At 43.7% G+C, this 18,604-nt stretch overlaps 1 protein-coding gene across 32 annotated transcripts in view; it reads right to left on the minus strand.

The window, feature by feature from the left end:
• Tenm4 (teneurin transmembrane protein 4) overlaps positions 1-18,604 on the minus strand; it is a 2,854,999-nt gene that overhangs the window by 88,692 nt on the left and 2,747,703 nt on the right. For all 32 annotated transcript variants that reach the window (XM_087211381.1, XM_087211391.1, XM_087211392.1 and 29 more), the window contains 2 exons: positions 15,180-15,326; positions 1,627-1,843 (listed from right to left, as the gene is read on the minus strand). In XM_087211381.1, coding sequence (XP_087067507.1) covers positions 1,627-1,843; positions 15,180-15,326 — 364 coding nt within the window. The remainder of the gene's footprint in view (positions 1-1,626; positions 1,844-15,179; positions 15,327-18,604) is intronic.

Below are 18,604 nucleotides of genomic sequence, written 5' to 3' on the forward strand. Positions count from 1 at the left end.
CAGGCTCTCCATATTCTCAGGACAGGGTGAAGGGTGTACACTCTAACGTACTTCATCTCTAATGAGGTGACTCTCTGAATGCTGCCACACGTGTGTATTGTGCCTGCCCTATGCTCCTTGCAAGGGGAGGCAGGGGTAGGGGGACACATGTGGGCTCTGAGGGCTGACACTCCTGTGAGGCTACACTCTGGCTCTACTACCTACAGTGCACAGACACGCTTGGTGTCCCCACTTAGGCCTGGGAGGATGGGAGCTGCCTCACAGGGGCCTCTCCTGGCACCTTCAGTCCCTGCTCTGCCCCTTCCCATGAGCCCCTGCAACAAGCATCTGTGTACCCACGGATTCAGCTTGTCATTGATGGTTTCCCAAATCAAGAACTTTAGGCCTTAAGCTCTGTGTGAGCAAGCTCCAGAATTTCTTAAAAATGCAGACACTTCCTCTTGGGTGTCCTATTTTAAAATGCCCCTGCCTTGTCCTTCTGTTCAGGGTAGAAATCATCACCTTGCTCCCAGCCCTGCTCCTGCCCTCAGGTCCATCTTGGTGACAGCACTGCCATCTACTCAGGCACCCAAGCAGGAGACTCCTCTCTCCACCCACTCAGTGATCAAGCCCTGCCGATGTTCCCCGTCTTACCCCTCATTACTTCCTTTAGGGCAAGGACCCTTTGGCACAAAAGTCATTAATGTGGAAGACACATAGTCTGTGCCTGCTGAATTCACCATGTTGACTCTTAGTGAAAGCACATAGGAGGCATCACCATGATGGAAGGCATTCAAAAGAAATTATTATAAATCCCTTCTCTTTGATACCTTATCCTGGTTCACTGTCCTGACATGGGGAGCAGAGGACAGAAAGTCATCTCTTTTGCTGGCGTCTGTGCCCTATCTGGCCTCGGGGGTCTTTGCACCAGCTTTTCATTCTCTCTGAACAACCCCCAGCATGGACAGCTATTTCTCATCCTTGTGAGTTGGTTCTTAAGCCTTGGTCTTGCCCCACCTAGGAGTACTTCCTCTGTGCCCTAGAGTCTCTGGGTGTGTGTTTCTGGCCAAGCACACTGTAAATGTTCCCCTGCTTCCCTTTAAGTCCCCTACTGGACAGTGAGGGACCAAAAGGCAGAGAGTGTGTGTTTCTCATCTCTGTGATCCTAGCAATGGACCTGGCATAGAGTGGACCTCGGTAAGAAACTGTCTCATCAATGGCACAACTGGAAAAAGCAAAACTATGTGGGCACATGGGCTGGGACACAGCAGATACCCTGCCACTCCTAGCCAGCAAAGTCTTCTGAATGTCAGCTCTGAGGACGAACAGTGTCAAAACCCTTTAGGTCGTCAGGAGAACACAGGATCAGAAAGAGCTGACTGTAAAGTGGGCATTGGTCTGAGATTCCCCTTAGAGCTTTGATTTTTCACTCTCTCCATTTTTCACCCAGTGGGGACACAACTGTGCTCATAAAAGTTCTGAGTGCCTTGGACAGCAGTTTATAAAGTGGGTACTTGAGGCCACTGCTCTGCCTTACCTGATGTTCCATGAGGAACTTGGACATTCAGCCTCCTGGCCTCCTCCCACCCAAATGCAGCCCTGGAGGGTATTCAGTTCTCCCTCAGAGCTTGGGCCCCATGGACTCACCCTCCATCGAAGGGGTTCTCCCCGGGGATGATGTGTGTGCTGTCCCTGCCCACAAGAAACTTGATGCGGTCATAGAAGGAGTGCAGGTTCTGCTGGGACACAGGGGACTTTGTCTCTTGGATGATGTCCAGAGGGTCTGGGGAGCCCAGGCACAATGAATTGACATGGCAGAGGGGCTGGAGGCAGCAGTCAGGATCCATGCAGTCCGCCAAGCCATCTGTGGGGACAACAGAGCATGTGGCTTATACAGCTATGTTCTATTAGCCATGTTCATACACAACAGCTTCATCTATTTCATTTTCCACCCATTGAAAACATTATGTGCTCATATGAGCCAAAGCCTTTGCTGGGTACCAAGAAGGTCCAGATCCTTTAGATCTGATCCCAATCCACCAGTATGACAGGACAGACAGACAGACAGACAGACAAATGAGTGTGCAGTGCCTATTTTTTGGTTTTTTTTCTTTTAAAGACATGGCAGGGATGGTATATATGAAGGCCAGAGGTGAGTGTCACATGAACACCTGAACTGCTAAGGTCAGATGCTGATGTTCAGAAGGTGAGGGGAATGGGATGACAGGAGCAGACTTTGTGGGGCCTTATGGTGCAGGCACGGGAGTTTATGTTTATGTTTCACCCTCAGGACAGTGGGCGCCACCAAAGGTTTTAAACAGGGGTGACTTCATTTGATGTGTACTTCAGTTGGAACTGAAGAGAAGCTAGGGTAGAGTGACAGGTGGGGTGGCAAGGGTGAGGGGCATTGAGGATGCACAGGTAAAGAATAAAGGCAGCTTAGACTAGGTAGTAACAGCAGAGACTGAGAGAAGTAGATGGTTTTGAGGGACATATAGGAGAGAAAACTCTAAGGCCTGGTGGCTTGGAGGGTGAGGAGGACGCAGTGTCGTGAGGGCCTATAACTCTAGCATCTCTCCCCACGGTCGGTAGTCACATGGTCTGAGGCACAGTCCCCAAACCTTTGGAGACCCAGCTCTGCCCTCTGTCAGGTGTCATTTTCAGGGAATAATCTGTACTAGCTGGATGGATTTCTTCAGGTCTGAAAATTGTATCAAGCACTACCATCCTTCCAAAGCTCAAAGATATTCCATCAGATCATAGATTTTTGGCCAATTCATCCCAAAGTACTTTTATAGACATCCAATGAACAGCTTAAAACAGGTAAAAAATTGAGCTCAGAGGATAGTGGCCACAGTAGGGGACAGGAAAAGCCAGGGCTGCTGTCTGTGGTCTGTGTGTTTTGTATGCAGAGAACAGTCTGATGACCCGTATTTCTGACTGGGTTCAAATTCCTGGCTTTCCCACTTTTTGATGTGTGACATAGGACAACTTTCCCCACCACCCTGGTCACAGATCTCTTCTAGTCATCTCTGATGCACCCTTAGCACTTATTAGACATGTTTAAAACATGACTGTTAAATAAGTGAGAAATGAATGAATGAGTTAAATGAAGCAGGGAATGAAACCAAATGCCAGTCCATAAAAGCCAGAAAACCCTATGGTCAGTCAGTCCCATTAAGCAGTGTGGTACAGTGTAAGGATCATGAGGTCCAGAGATTGAAGTTCAAGTCCCAGTAATGCCCCTAAGTTGATCACTGACAAGCTCTTATACTTAATGGCCTGGGTCCTAGTTTCCTCATCAATAACATGGGAGTACGCTAATACACCCGCCTCACTTCTGTCTCCATGGAATTCACAATGTAAGTGCTACCCAGCACAGTGTCCCATATGCATTGGTCAAACTGGCTGGTCTTCACTAGCTGTGTGGCCCAGGAAAGCTACTTAACTGCTCTAAGGCCCAACTTTTCCTGAAATAAATTAAGGACAAAAATCTCTTGTCTTTCCCATTTCTGCATGAGGCCCATACAGTCTGGGACCTGAAACTTACTACTGTGTGACTTGGGGCAAGTCACTTAAACTCTCTGGCCTCTGTTTCCTACATCTCTTACTGGGAGATAATAAAAGCATCATATAAGTTATTTGTTACATAGTAAAAAAGTACAGACATTCCTCATTTAGCGACCGAGTTCTGTCCCTGTGACTAGGTTGTTAAATGAATTGGTCTCTAAATGAGGAATTGTATATAGTATGTACATTTCAGTATTCAGAGCAAAGAAATGGTCAAAGAAAACTGCAATTTTGGCTCGTTATTATTATTATTGTTATTATTTTATTTTTTTGAGACAAGGTCTCACTATGTAGCCCAGGCTGGCCTCGAACTTGCAGTGATTCTTCTGCCTCATCCTCCTGAGTACTGGGATTACAGGCCTGTGGCACCACACCTGACTGATTTTGGCTCGCTAATGAAGGAAGTTCTGCAGGTCACTGCAAGAAACCAATGAAACTAAAATACAATACTACTAATAAGATATCACAGAACCATGAACCTGCTTGACTCTGTAAAAATCACTGGAAATGCCAAATATCTTTGACAGTGAAACTGGCATTAATGAAGCCATTGCTCTGTCCACCTCTGCAGTAAATACCTTGAAGGATAGAAAGACATATGGAATATGTAGCTAGGAAGCTTAGTAACCAGGAGTGTAAGACAAAAATTAAACACAAAAAATAATCACAGAGCCAAGAAACAACAGTGATAATTAAGTGATCAACTGTTTCCTGTGATTCAGAAGTGTGTGTGTATACACACACACACACACATATATCCCTTGAGAAAATATGTGTACCCATATGATATGAGACATTTCTACATATCAAAAAGTTTCAAAGATAACATCACTTCTAAAGAGTTTGTTTATATCTGAGAATTTGCTTAACTCCAATTGAATCAGTTTCATTGTCAACTGAGGAAATGTTGGAAGAAAATAGTCCTTAGATGTGAGTCCGATAAAAAGAGTACACTGCTAAATTTTTCTGGCCCTTTGGCACAGCTATTCTGCCTGCAACATATGTGATCAACAGGTCTCATAAGACCATGCTCTAAATCATCTGTGTCAAAACAGGCAAATCATATATATTTTTGATATTGAGGCAAAACAAGCACCTCATTTTGCCTCAAGATCCAAAAACTGTTAGGTAGCTAATTTTCCCCCAGTATCATCAGACATTATAGAAATAATACATATTTTGAAGACATCTGTCTTTGCATAAATGTTGTGTTTATTTGCAAAACATGCTTAGTGAATCTGCCTAAAATAGGCTACAGGCACTCCTCATTTAATGGCCAAGTCCTGCTCCTGATACCAGGTTGTTAAATGAATTGTTTGCTGAATGAGGAACTGTGTATAGTAGATACATTATAATATTCAGAACAAAGAAATGATCAAAGGAAGCTCCAACTTGATGACTTTGGTTTCATTTGCATAATTTTTACATGCAGTCCTATAATGTATGATGGAAAATAAATCTATAGTACTGTATTATATAATACAATCAGCAAAACTTACAGTACTGTATAAATAACTGTATAAAAAAGACACTGAGGCTCTATCAACGAGATGTACAGAACTGTACAAAAGGACCAGGGGTTTAGTTCAGCGGCACAATGCTTGCCTCACAAGTAGGTCCTGAGTTCGATCTCTGGTACCCCTCCCCCGCAAAAAAGAACTGTACAAAAAGAAACACGGGCTGTAAAGCTGAACAGCACACATTGGTCATAAGTCCAAACAGCCATTAAACACATAGGTTGTTAAACAAGGAATATCTGTATAGTACTATGTCCCCAAATCCAGCACAGTATCTGAAACATAGCAGCTGACACATAATAAATGCTTAATAAGGGGTAGTCTCCCTTCCAGATCTTGAACCTAGAACATGGCTTACCAGTGAAAGGCCTTTCATTCTGAACTCATCTGTCAGGTTCATGCTGAGGTGTGGTGCAAGGCCTCCTTCACCCCAGCATTGTCTGGGTCTTAACCGTAGCTCCTGTCCCAGCCCCAGACACACCTGCCTAGCAAAGCACCTGCCTTCCACAGTTGCAGGCCCCATCATACATTCTGACTCTGCCCCTGTCAGGCATTGCTTAAACACATAATTACAGCCCAAGCGGAGGGTTATTTGCATTCTACTATTGATGTTAGCATGACAGATTCAGCTGCTACATCCATAACTCTGCAGAAATGCTCCATTATTCAATCCCAGTGAGCAGGGACATTGACCGTTAAATCAGCTAGCACAATTGAAGGGCTGTGAAAAGTCATGGCTAATTTGAAATTTTATTAGCTCTTGCCTGTTCTTGTTTACCATCAGAGCAGGCACCTGGGCAGAACTGCTTCCTGTTGAGGATAGACTTGTACTCTCCAGCCCTGGGAAAGGGTAGCCAGGAATGGGGTGGTTATTAGTAACATCTACATTAAATTGATGATAAATCACAGCATGGATTAAGTGCTAGGTATTGTGCTAAATACTTCATAAGGAATATATCATCAAGCCCTCCCAACTCTATGAGGTGGCTGTTGTCATCATCATCCTCATTTTAGAGAGAAAGAAACACAAGGTCAAAGTGACAAAGTAACTTGAAGGTCACACAGTTGGTCACAGAAGAAGCCGATTCAGTTCTTAAGGAATGGAATCTTTGAGCCACCCCGGAGAGACTCTTAGGAACTGTCTCTTTAATGGAGAACATGGATTTATGAATCCCATTGAAAAACAACCCTTCCGTGTTCTCCCAGCAACCTAGGCACTTTCTATCTCAGCACTGCTCCCTCCAGTACTGTAATTTTTATTGTTTTCCTCTCCAGACAATGGGGTCCTGGAGATCCAGTGCTGATTCGTTTCAGTATCCCAGGACCAAGAACAGAATAAGGACTGCCCTCCACAGAGGTCTGAAGAATGAATAAAGGATGGATCCAGGCTAGGGCTGCTTCACTGATCAAAGATCAGAACCACAGGACACAGCTGGAAGGAGCCTTTCCCTCTATGTTCAGTGGCAGAATGCACAGTGGGTAAGGGAGCCTGTCTCCAGCTTAGATTTATGCCCTAATTTCCACGTGAACTGTACATGTTGCTTAACTTCTCCAAACCTGTTTCTTTATATATTTATAATGAGGGACAAAGAAAGATGGTTAATTCCTTAACTCATCACTCTATCCCTACAGCCAGGTGTGAAGTACAAAGCTTCCTTTGGGCATCTTGGGACAATCCGGAGAGCTTTTTGACAACCTGTCTTTAAGTCTGGACCTAGCGTGTATGCATGCTTCATACAGTGGGTGATATGCCATACCACAGGTCCTTTAAGTAGGCCTTGTGTCTTTTATGAATTCTGGAAAGTTCTGTTATCAACTCTGAATATTTTTCTCTCCCTCTCTTTAAGCTTTTCTTCAGGAATGCTATTAGATCCTTAAAGGACCTTGTCCTACCCTTGATGTCTCTCAAACTCTTTCTCAATTCCCATCTTTGTATTTTAATTCTATTATGGTTTATTTCCTCAGATATATATTCTACTTTACTTATTTTCCCTTCATTTGTTTCTGGTCTGCTGTTTAATTTCTCCTTTGGGCCATTAATTTGAATTATCATACTTGAAAATTTCTCGATGGTCTCTTTAGAACTTCACACAATTTGCCTGTTTCTTTCTTGATAGCGTCTTATTCCATTCTTTTGGTTTTATACATTATTTTATCTCTTCAGTCACATAAAAACTTATTCTGGTCATATCCTCTCTCAAACTGTTAAATTCCTGGGAGTGGCAGCAGCCTCTTGTGTGTCATAGTTGCTGGCTTCAGTGCATGGTCAGTCATTTTGTGTGTTCTGCAACTCTGACTGTGAGCTCTAGGAGGCCTGCCTTTTATATGGGGAATCTAGTTTCTGGTTACTTCTGCCCGCCACCCCAAGGTACCACTGGTCTGGGACTGATTTTCAGGTGGATTTTTCAGCGTGGCATTCCAATGCCACTCTGGGATGTAAATTTAGATTTCGGTAAGTTTGTGGTGTGGGCTTCACCTTTCATAGCCGTCTCCCTGTCCCAAGAGCAAAGAGATGCCTCAGTGTCATCTCTCCAGTCTAGCAGTCAGTTTCTCAGTCCTAGCCTCTGAGAGTCCCAGCTTTCTGCTGGGCTTCTGTTGCAGTTCCCCACAAGGAAAGTGCCCTGCCTCCTGACTCTATGAATGTGCCCCAGCTTCTGTGCCCAGAACTTTGTTTTGTCATGCTTCTGGGAACCAGGGCTCCCCTGTCTCCTTTTTCCTTCTTGGCTGAGTTTTAAAAACAAATTGTTGGACCTTGTGGTCAGCAGTTCTTTGTGATGACCTAGTTAGATGTTATCTTAGAAGTAAAAGTCCCAACAAAAGTTCTGAGCTTCAGTTCAGTCATCTGTAAAATGAATCATCAAACTTCACAGAGATGCTGTGAGGATTAGGATTAGTACTCAGCACGATAAGGAGAGCCTAAGCAAGGACTTGGCAAGTGACGGTTACTAGTAGCTCCTGGGCAGGCGCATCCCTTAAGCCTGTCTCCTGGTAACAGCATCACTGGTCCCTACCCTGCCTCCTCCCTATGTACACATTCCAGAGCAGCCCTTCTGAATGCAGAACAACACCCTTTTAAATTAGGGGAGTGGAGATCACAGGGGATTTGTAGGTTGGGGCTCTGAGAAATGGAGATATCATACCAACTGTGCTCTTGGGAGAGACCCTGGGACCAGGGGATTTTTCACTGTGTGCTTTGCGGGTAAGAGTGATTAATTCTCACCAGGAATTCTGTCTGCCTACACCTTGCTGTGTTGCCACTTTCCAGTCACACATTTGACAAGTATTTGCTGAGTAGTAAATGTAGGCAAATTTCTACCAATAGAGACAATCATATTTAAATGAGATATAGTAAAAATATGAGTAGGCCCCACAAAATTCTTTTAAAGGCGGCAGTTTTACAAGACCAGTTTTCATGTAAAACCTTCTTTATGTTTTCACATGTAGCATATGGCAGCCTGAAACTGCATATGGCTGGTCTACAGTAAGGGAGGATCTTTCACAATTTAACTCCGTTGGGCACCGATGATGAATTTTAGAAGATTTGTATTAAAAGGAAAAGGTGTGCTTTGGGAATAGAAAAGTAAATTCTGGGGTAGACAGGAAACACATCAATATATAGTTTTGGGGACTGTCTGGTTTGGCTGGGTTAGAAACATTTATATTTTCCAAGCACCTTATATATTACTTAATTCTATGTACACCTAAGTTGGATGACTTATGAATTTTCTGTTATACAGATTTGCTTTTCTTATTAAAGGATGAGAATTTATCACAGCAGGAAAAAAAATCAGAAAAATAGGGAGGATCTTTCTCTATTTCTTTCCAATTCTTACTAAAACCCTCAGTAAAACTTTTGAGAAAAATTGTTTTTTCTTCCACAGAAATTTCCTTTTCCTTTGAGGTTCTGAGCTCCTCTCTTTCCACTTCCTTAACATGGTCAGTGAAAATGGGTAGAAGAAAGTGTCACAAAAGCCATGTAGTCTCCCAGACACTAGGCGTGGAGTAGCAGTGCCACACTCAGGAGTGGCCTCTGATGGGGGAGGGGAGGGCAAGAAAAGGAAAAGGAAAAGGAGGAGGAAATGGTCAGGAAAAGGCAGAGGAGAGATTAAAAAACAAACCCCCAAAACCAAAATCCAAAAAACAGGTTCAGGTCTCTGGGCTACTGGATGAAACATTCCAAAGTGTTCACCTACTCCTGACTCTTGAACTTGAAGCCTGCATAGGAATGGCTGTGTGTGATGGAAGCCATTCCTTGCAAGAGGAGCTCATTCCTTTTCTTGGCAAGGAGGCACAGGGGATGCGCCTATTAATGTTCACTCTGACACCCATTCTGTGGCCAGCAGGCCCTGTGCTCGCCACTGGCCACAGGAACAAAACAGTCTTGCCCCAGAAGAATTCAGCGTAGTGGGTCAGACAGACACAACAGAGGGCCAGGAGAGAAGGAAGCACATAGGACCGTGGAAGGCCTAAGCAGGGAGCCCAGCTCAGGCTGGGGTGGGATATTTCCTGGAAGAGAATGTTTAAATGCAGACTAGAAGCAAGGATGAAGATAAGCAGCTCGTAAACACTGTCCTGTGGCTGTTTGCATGATTCCTTAAATTGATGGTAACATGTCGGGGTCTAACAAGCCCATCCATCTCTCTGCAGGCTTACCTGTTCCCCTGGCTTGACGGCCCATCAGCCAAACCCATCTCACTGCTGTCTGTAGTCTGGCCACAGAACAGTCTTACAATAGGGTGTGAGCAGCATCGGGAAGGCTGGGGGTGGGGGGTGGGGAGCTGAGGGGAGGAGGGTGGAATGTGCCTCCCCTCTCTGTACCCATCTGAGAGAAGTTTTTGTCATTTGCTATAATACATTCTGTGCCTTCTTTCAAAAGGCTTGCAAAATCTTTATCTCCTCCTTGGAACACGAGATTTTTAAAGGTCAATTTTTCTCCTGTCTCTTATCACGAGAAGCGTGGTTAGAGATAGTCTGAAGGGTGACCAAATTCTATGGCTTTATGTGAACTCTCCATTCCTGCAATGGGAGATGGGGAGGAAGAGGGAGGACAGAGAGCTTTGTTCTCAGTTTTCCCGGAACTTCTTGGAGATTGCATCCATCAATTGTTTATGTATTGCCACCTATGATTGTCTCTCATGGGGCCAAGAGGATCTAAAGAGATTATCATACCTTGAAGCTGCTTAAAGATCCTTTATCAAAAGAGGCCTGGCTGTTTAAATTCCAATGGAGTTTTTATTCTGGTGTCTTCTTTTTAAACACAGTTTCCATCTATTCCTCGCTCTCCCACTGACTCCCTGTGTGACTTTGGGTAAATCATTTTAGCTCACTGAGAGGCAACATCTCTGTGTGTGATGTCTGCCTGCAAGTTTGTTGCAAGGGTTCTTTAAATTATGGCTATAATTATCCTTCATGTATATTTGGATTTTTTTCTTTCTAGCAACAGTGATGTTACAATTTGGAATATAGATTTCAATAAAGAAAATAAAAAAGGTCAAAATCCACTATTGTCTGGAGAAAAACATTATAACCTTAGATGAAAAAAGAGTATAAAATTTTATAGACATTGTCAGTCTAATTTCAAAAAATAGTTACTTACATATAAATATCTTGTTTATAATAAATCATACTTCTCTAAAGGTAGAAAGGATCAGGAGAGAGAACTGAAATTCGCAAGAGATGGAACTAAGCCTCAAGAGAAATTGAGTGACACCAGTCACACAGTCAGCAAATAGGAAAGTTAGGAAGTGAATCCAGAGAATCTGAGTACAGATCCTGTACTTCTAATCTTTGTATTGTGTTATTTCTTAGGTAATTTAAATACGCTATAATCATCACAACAACCCTACAAGGTATTCATTATTATCCTCATTTTACAGTCCCAGCATGTGTGGGGCACAGTTTCACCAACAGTGAAATGGGCACGGAATGAACATCCTTGTGAGAGGGTCAGTGGGGATTAGATGAGAAGATTCACCTGACAGCACATCATAAAGGGCTTCCCATCGGAAATGAATACGGCACATACTTTTGGCAAGTGTGGCACACAGAAAGATTCACAGTAAGTGGGTAAATCAAGAGGCAGGCTAGATGGATGGAGCAGCCTGACCGAGGATTAGGAACTACAGCAACTACTGAGTCACACTGAGGATCTGTTTGCTGCTTTAAAATCTAGACAACAGCCATACATGAAAAACAAAAACCAATAAAGCTACCCCCAACTCAGCCATATTGTATAACTTTTTTTTGCCTCACATTTAAAAAACACTGAAATAGCATTCTTCATGAAACTTGATATTCACATTTAATTTGAAAGGGTTGCTGTCAGCCTAGCAAATTGGGAAAAAGAGGACATGAAAGTCCTCAGAGAGTTTGAAATGTGGTGGTGGCATATGATGGAGCCACAAGTCCGAGGCCTGGGCAGAGGGAAGAGCTACTCTAAGTGGCTGGGCCTTACAGGCTCTGGCAGATTCTGCACCGACCAGCTAAGCTCTGGGTCTACACCCAAAGGAAACAATAAGGGGATAAGAATGCCAATTCCTCATAGCATTGTTGAGGAGATGCACAACTGGTTTGCAGACTGTGAAATAACATTCAGGTTCTTATCACACTCTGGTAGGTTCTGTGGCACTGCTGTGACCTATCTGGGTTTGAGTAAGGGCTCACAGCATGTTCAGCAAGAGCAAATGTCACCAGGAGAAAGTGAAATGCTCTAGGTGCACAAGGGCCCATGCAATGGCTCGATTCTGGGTCCTACTATGGGCCGAGTTGGTGTGACTCTGTAGTGTGTGATATCACAACTCCTGTCTGGGCTCCAGTTTCCCTGTCTACAACATGAAGGGAGCAGAAGGAAGGAGCAGAAGTTGGTTTCTCTGATGTCCCATGCAAAACTCTACTCTGATGTCCATTCAACTCTACTAATTCCTTCTTCATACCCCCAAGTCATTTCAATCACAACCACTCAGTGTAACTGTAACACTACTTCCCTCCGCGCTGAGTTATTTATCTGGGATTATGCCACATTCCTTATTATGACTGAAATAAAGGTGCTTATTTCATTCCGCTTTCATTTTATTTAGTCCTTTGGATGACAGTTTCTCCCAAGTGACTGTGGGTTTCCTGAGGGAGAGAATGGGCTGTGCTCATGGATCTTTATATTCCCTCACAAAGGAGCATGGCTGACAGCAGGAGCCCAACACATGTGTGCTGGACTGAACTGAAAAGTGGCCCACTCTCATGCTCTGCATAGAGCCTGCCCTATTTCTGTCTCCTCTAAAGCAGGATGTGGTTAGGGAAGGCCCAGTGTGATAAAGAGGCCAGTGGAGATGTGCCCTGCCCTCTCTGGTCCTGTGGTTACTTCATCTGTGCACCCCTACAAAGAAGGAAGCCCCTGTACCTTCCTCTGTTCCACCTCCCCCACCCCCAATACGGTTGGAGAGCCAGTGAACTGAGAGGGCCCTGAAGTGAGGCATTTCCTCATTTCACAGTTGAGAAACCAAGGCTGATTGATGATCTGTCCTCCCCAGATGGTTATATTTGCAATCATCGTGGCCCATGGTAGGGATCAGGCACCTGATAACATCAGTTGAATGAATGGATATCCTTTTATCACAGCAATAATCCACTGTATTGTAATTACCTGCTGTTTCTCTCTCCCTTTAGATTATGAACTTTGCAAGGGCAGGGACCATGTCTTATTTATTTCTGGAGCCCTTGTGACCAGGACAGGGCCCTGGAGACAACCAGTTAACATTTGTGAAGTGAGTGAATGAACTCACATTACAGTGCTTTTGTATAGCTTTGCTAAAAATATGCTAATTTTGGTCCATAACATATTCAAAAAACAGAAGAGGTATATTTTCCCACAGCTGGGGATTTTCTGCTTGTTCTTTTCCATTTTTTGCTGGCTCATCTCTCAGAGCAGCTGGAGGAGGCACCATTCCCCTGGTACAGGTCAACCCCATTTCCTATGACAAGTTCTTTCTCCCATTGAAGCAGTGAGGCTGTGGGCTACTGTGTGCTCAGGCCTCACATAAACACTAGTGAGTTCTAATGCTGGGAAGGCTGGCTCTGAAGTATGGCAAACAGAGGTTACACTGATATTGCATTTCATGGACGGAATAAAAGAACCCTGCTTTGTAACCTATATTTGCATGTGTGATGAGGGAATGTGCTCTTTCTCCATATTTCCCAAAGACATTCAGTTCTTTTGCTGCCCAGATGTTCAACAGCTGTTTGGAGGCTTTGGCCAAGATCCTGGATGCTTGAGAAGGGAATGACTTAATGGTGTGGCTCCTCTCTCCTTCTCTTCTATTCCATGAATGTTACCATTGTCACTGGAACCGTGCCCACACAGGCAAAGTAAAGGGGAATGCTGAGGAAACCACACAGATAATGTAGGCTGACACTTCTTTCCTATCAAGAGCAAACATGATTGCTCTTTATTTGGCTTGAAGAAAGGAATCTGGAGCTCTTCCTTGCTTTGCCCTACCTTTTCCCACGATGATATCTCAGAATGGAAAGCCTATTCCTTTGCAGGAAACTTCTTCCTATTCAAGTATCACCTTTCAGAGGAAAGTTTTCCAATTTTCACAGCAACCTGCATACAACCCTGCAAGAGCGCTTATTACAGCCCATTAACACTTGACTTTGGGTCTCTCTCCTGCATTTGAGTTCCTGGAGTGCAGGGACATGACTTGCTCATCTCTGGTCCTGGCATAAAGCCTAGTACCATAATAGAAGCTCTGGATATTTATGCAGCACGAGAATTAATGAACTCCACAAGTTTCAGATTGATTAAGAGATATTTCAACACTGCAAAATCTCAGAAGGAGAGTATGCACCATCTATCCCTGATATCTACAAAGGCCCATAAATACCTATTGACAGCTGCTCCTTTGGACCCAGAATTTCTGCATCAGGTCCGCCTGCCTCTGCTTCTTGGACTAAGGCATCATGCAGGAGGACTGCAGGTTGGCTTGGACTAAGACCAGTGGTCCAAAAGAGCCCCTTCTAGGCTGCTGGGAATAACTCAAAGCAAGGTCATACTGTTGGCTTTTTCTTATGGTGCTTTGAGATTTTAGAAACCTTCTAGGTAGAAAGTTTCCAAAGGTTGGGATGCTGAGTTTCTCTTGGCTGATTTTTGCAGTATACTAGAAATCAAAGAGAGCTGCATAAACACAAGTGGACTAGGCCAAATTTTAGGCCATCATTAAAAAAGAAGAGTTAACTGTTTTGATTTTTTATATCTCCATCTTTTTATTCTCCTAATAACCACCCTGAGATTGGTGAAATCAGGCATCTTCCAGGTGGGAAAGTAGAGCACATTATGGTTGTATTTATGCCAGTTTATATAATAGAAATATGAAGGTTAATTCTATGACTGATAGAAGGACTAGAACTGTCCTTATGGTCTAACTGCCTCATTTTATAAATATGGAGAGTGAAATGCAGAGACATCAAATAGCTTGCCTAAGGACACACAGGGAGTCAAAATCAGAGATGGAATTAGAACCCAGGTCCCTTCATTCTACAAGATGAGCCCCTCCTTCATTGGGTTTTGAATGTCTAGCACTTGAAAAGAAAAATCCAAAGCAAAGGCAAATACTATTACAAACCCACAAGGACAGAGAGTGCAGATAGAGGTGTCCTTTGGTATGCTTGGGAATGGCTGGCATTAGAAGAGGAGGAGAAGGGACCCTACCAAGGTAACTGAATCTCCCTCCAGTGGAGAAGCATCCTGTGTCCCCACCACGATGGGTTCTGCGGTACAGAATTGGATGATCTCGTCTTATCTACCCCCAACAAGGGGAACCCATACCTTTCCCAGGGAACTCATTCAACTATGGAATTATTTGAAGACTCTTCTCTGTGTTTTATTTATACCAGGTGCTGAATGGCAATTGATTTTATTTATATTAGTTAATTTAAATGGATACAAAAGGAACTAGTGATATGCATTCACTCCCTGGGCCACATGAGTACACTTCTGCTTTCCCTGTAGACCCCCAACTGGGCAGCTGGTGTTTACAGCCCATTAACTCAGTGATGGCTCACCCTCCGCTCTGGGCACCTCACCCTTGGCGCTGCCTGGGCCCATGGGTACCAGAATCCTACCTCCATCATTGTCTTTGCTGTCTCCACAGGCAGTTTCCATCGAAGTGTCACAGCCAGCTCCTCTCCAGCCCAGGTGGCAGACGCACTGCCACCCATTCAGGTCCAAAGTACATTTGCCGTTACCATTGCACAACCCAGGGCAACCCTCTGCAAGACAAAGGATACAGGGTCAAGGTCTAGCAGCCCAGGGCCAATTGCCCTCACACACATTCACATTCCACCTGCCAGCTTATGCAGTGCTCTCACATCAGTCAGCACATCCATGCCACACAGCCCAGGGGGGCGGAGAAGGCAACTGAGACTCAGAGCGGTGAAAGGACTCGCTAAGGTTGCTGTCAGATGGGACAGGGTTAGGTATGAAGCCTTTGCCTTGTGCATCTACAGCCCCAATTTTTACCAGAGATCATGATTCTGGAGCTGCTGTCAGTGGATGAATCTGTCTGCTAGAATCTGATTGGCGGAGCTTTTTCCTGGTCTTTGCTTCTTGGTCATTTACCTGTGCTCCTCTTTCCCCAGTGGGTGTCTCGAACAAAGGAAACACCTTTCTGTTTATTCCTCTTGTCCCTCAGTACTTCTTTGGACCTTGCTCCAAAGGACTTTTTCAACTTTTTTCAACTTTCGTTGCTAGGTCAATTTTATTGGACCTCAGGGGTTTCATTTATTTTGTCTTATTTTCTCCTAAACAGCTGTTTTATCTTTGAAGAAGAGGGCTTGGTTCTTTTTCTTGCCATCATGTTTACACTACACTTTGAAGAGGGCTCTGCGCCCCAGAGGAGCTCCAATGACTATCGTGAGACAGACAAACTCGTGCCGTCTATGTGTGCAAATGCAGCTATAGGCAAGCTGCTCTGCTTACTCCTCCATCTGCCTGTTGCTTGCTAAGCACCTCCCTGGTTCAGAACTAGAGGCAAAGAGGTGACTACGACCCAGTTCTTATTCTTGAGGGGCATGCAGCCTATAGAAAGACACATATTGGTTTAAGCAAAAAACTCACCGCTAAGGGATAGGAAAAAGACAGCGGAACCCTACCACAGTTGTACCCATCTGAGAGGCTGAGGCTGATCTAATCAAGGAGAGCCAGGCAGATTTAGACTCTGCATTGGTTCTGCTTTGACCCTAGGATGAGGCGGGGAGTTTCTATCACTATTCAAATAGATTTACAGGGTTTTGGTCATCACCTTTTTTTTTTTTTGGACTGGGGATCGAACTCGGGTCCTTGCACTTGCGCAGCAGGCGGCAAAACCACTGAGCTAAACCCCCAGCCCAATCATCACCTTTTTAAACCTCTCTGTGTTGGCAGCTCAGAATCTGTCTGAGAGTATGTTAAGTTTCACAGGTCATTTCAGCCTCATTTTGCCATTTGGTTTTCATTCAAGTCCTCATTTCAACAACATGGCCACTCCCTTCGCCGAGGGGCCATCAAAATATCAAAATACACTTGTCCCTTCTCTCTGCCTTTGCCTGGTCTCAGGGAAAGGTATGGACATGAAAGCACTTGTCAGCTAGAAAGCTTAATGTGTTTCAGTATTATAAGTAGCAAACATCTATAAATGTGGTTGCAAACTGCATTTTCTGCCACAAAATAAGGGAAAATTGACTTATCATTGTTACATAGGACGACAAATGTGAAAATGGCTGTGAACATCAGACCTGGCCCATGATAGACACTCACTGAGTGGATGAGCAATAAGAACCCAAAACTTTAGTGTTTCAGGATGTTTGATAGTTGTTACTCTAATGGAAGAGAGAAGAACATGTTCATTTCCACCTGAGAGGGTCAACATAGTAACCAATCAATCCACCTGGCTACTGCGTTTTCCATTCAAAGGAAGGAACATGGTTTGAGTATATACTCTAAGCCTAGGAGTGTGCTCTACGGAAGTTTAGGAGCAAATATAGATTATGTGGCCTTTGCACAGTAGGAATTATTGGGAAAGGTGAGAAGCCATCAGGTTGGCTATCTCCAGAAGTGATGGAGAAGTTGTAAAAGTGGGTCCCAGGCACAGTACTGTGGCATGCAGGTGACTATCCAGACATTCTGACTTGGCAGCCAGCCTAGACCATACCAGTGGTCTAAGTATTCACAGCCTTCCCCTTCCCCCAATAAGTTTAACTTAAGTGTTTACCCATCTGGCTGAGAATTGCTTTCAATTGAGTCCCATTTATATTTGGAATTAGTTTGGGAGGCAGAAGTATCTAGTTTTAAAGAATGGTAGCAGACTGCTTTGTTTTGCTTTAAGATGTAGCCTCTTACAACATTAAAAAATTATCTTTTGCCTAAGAGCTCAAGCTTGGGAGCCATATCAGTGGCTGGGTCTAGCACTCAGAGGCTGTGTGACACCGGCCCAATATTAAATTTCTTTGAGCCCCAGTCTTTTCATAGTATGGGGCTACTGAGAAAGTTACATAAGATGAGGTATGGATGGAACACAATATCTGAAATTTCTACTTACCATTACCTTCTATTTGAGGCAGAAAGCATATAATATTCTAAGTTGTTACCTTAATCCGAGGTAGGGCTCACAGAAAGACAAACTAGGCAAACTAGAAAACCGAGACAGTTGTCCTGTTCAGAGTCAACAAAGTTGTTCTGTAAAGATCCACCTAGAAATAGCTTAAGCTGGTGAACTATGGGGAATCTGTTGCAATTACTCAACTCTGATATTGAAGCTTGAAAGCAGCCACACACAATTTGCAAATGCATAAACATTGCCATATTTCAATAAAAGTTTATTTACAAAAATAGGTGATGGGCTCAATTTGGTCTGTGGGTTGTAATTTGACAACTCTTGGTTGAAATGTTTCAGGATAGTGATGACAATAACGGCTGCCATGTACTCAGGGTCTAGTATGGCTGGCCACTGTGCTAGGCACTTTGCATTGATTATTTCTAAAATAAGTTTTAAAAAAATCCAGACTCTGATTTTCAGGGCAGCTCCAATTTTACACCATTTAATCCTATTTTTTTTAATAAAAGCCAAATGTTATAATAGTGGGGACTTTGGAATTGAATAAGCCTTAATTCACTCTAATGCCACCATTTTATCTCCTATTTATGTGATGACTGGCAAATTAACTCTAAGCTTCAGTTTTCCCAACTGTAAAATGGACAGAATGTATAATTATACAGTTGTTAAGAGGACTGACTGAAATAATATGTGCCAGTAATTTAGCAAACTGGGCATCATAAGTAGGCAGCTGTTATTATTAAATCTGTTTTAACTTTGTACAATTTCACTAAGCAATTCACAAACCAGAAAATAATCCTTTGCACAACAGTCCAGATTTTGCCAGTTTGGATCAGAAGCTATGGTCCTCATAAGTACAAACCTCGATAAAGAGAGGGGACAACCCAGTGACATGGTCCTGGGGTGCAGTGCAATGGGCAGCAGTGTGAAGGGGCCTGGCCACAAGTTCCAGCTGGG

Source organism: Heterocephalus glaber, unplaced genomic scaffold (genome assembly GCF_053883595.1).
Source record: "Heterocephalus glaber isolate CG9 unplaced genomic scaffold, H.glaber_assembly_v1.0 deba00001428, whole genome shotgun sequence".
NCBI classification, from domain to species: domain Eukaryota; kingdom Metazoa; phylum Chordata; class Mammalia; order Rodentia; family Bathyergidae; genus Heterocephalus; species Heterocephalus glaber.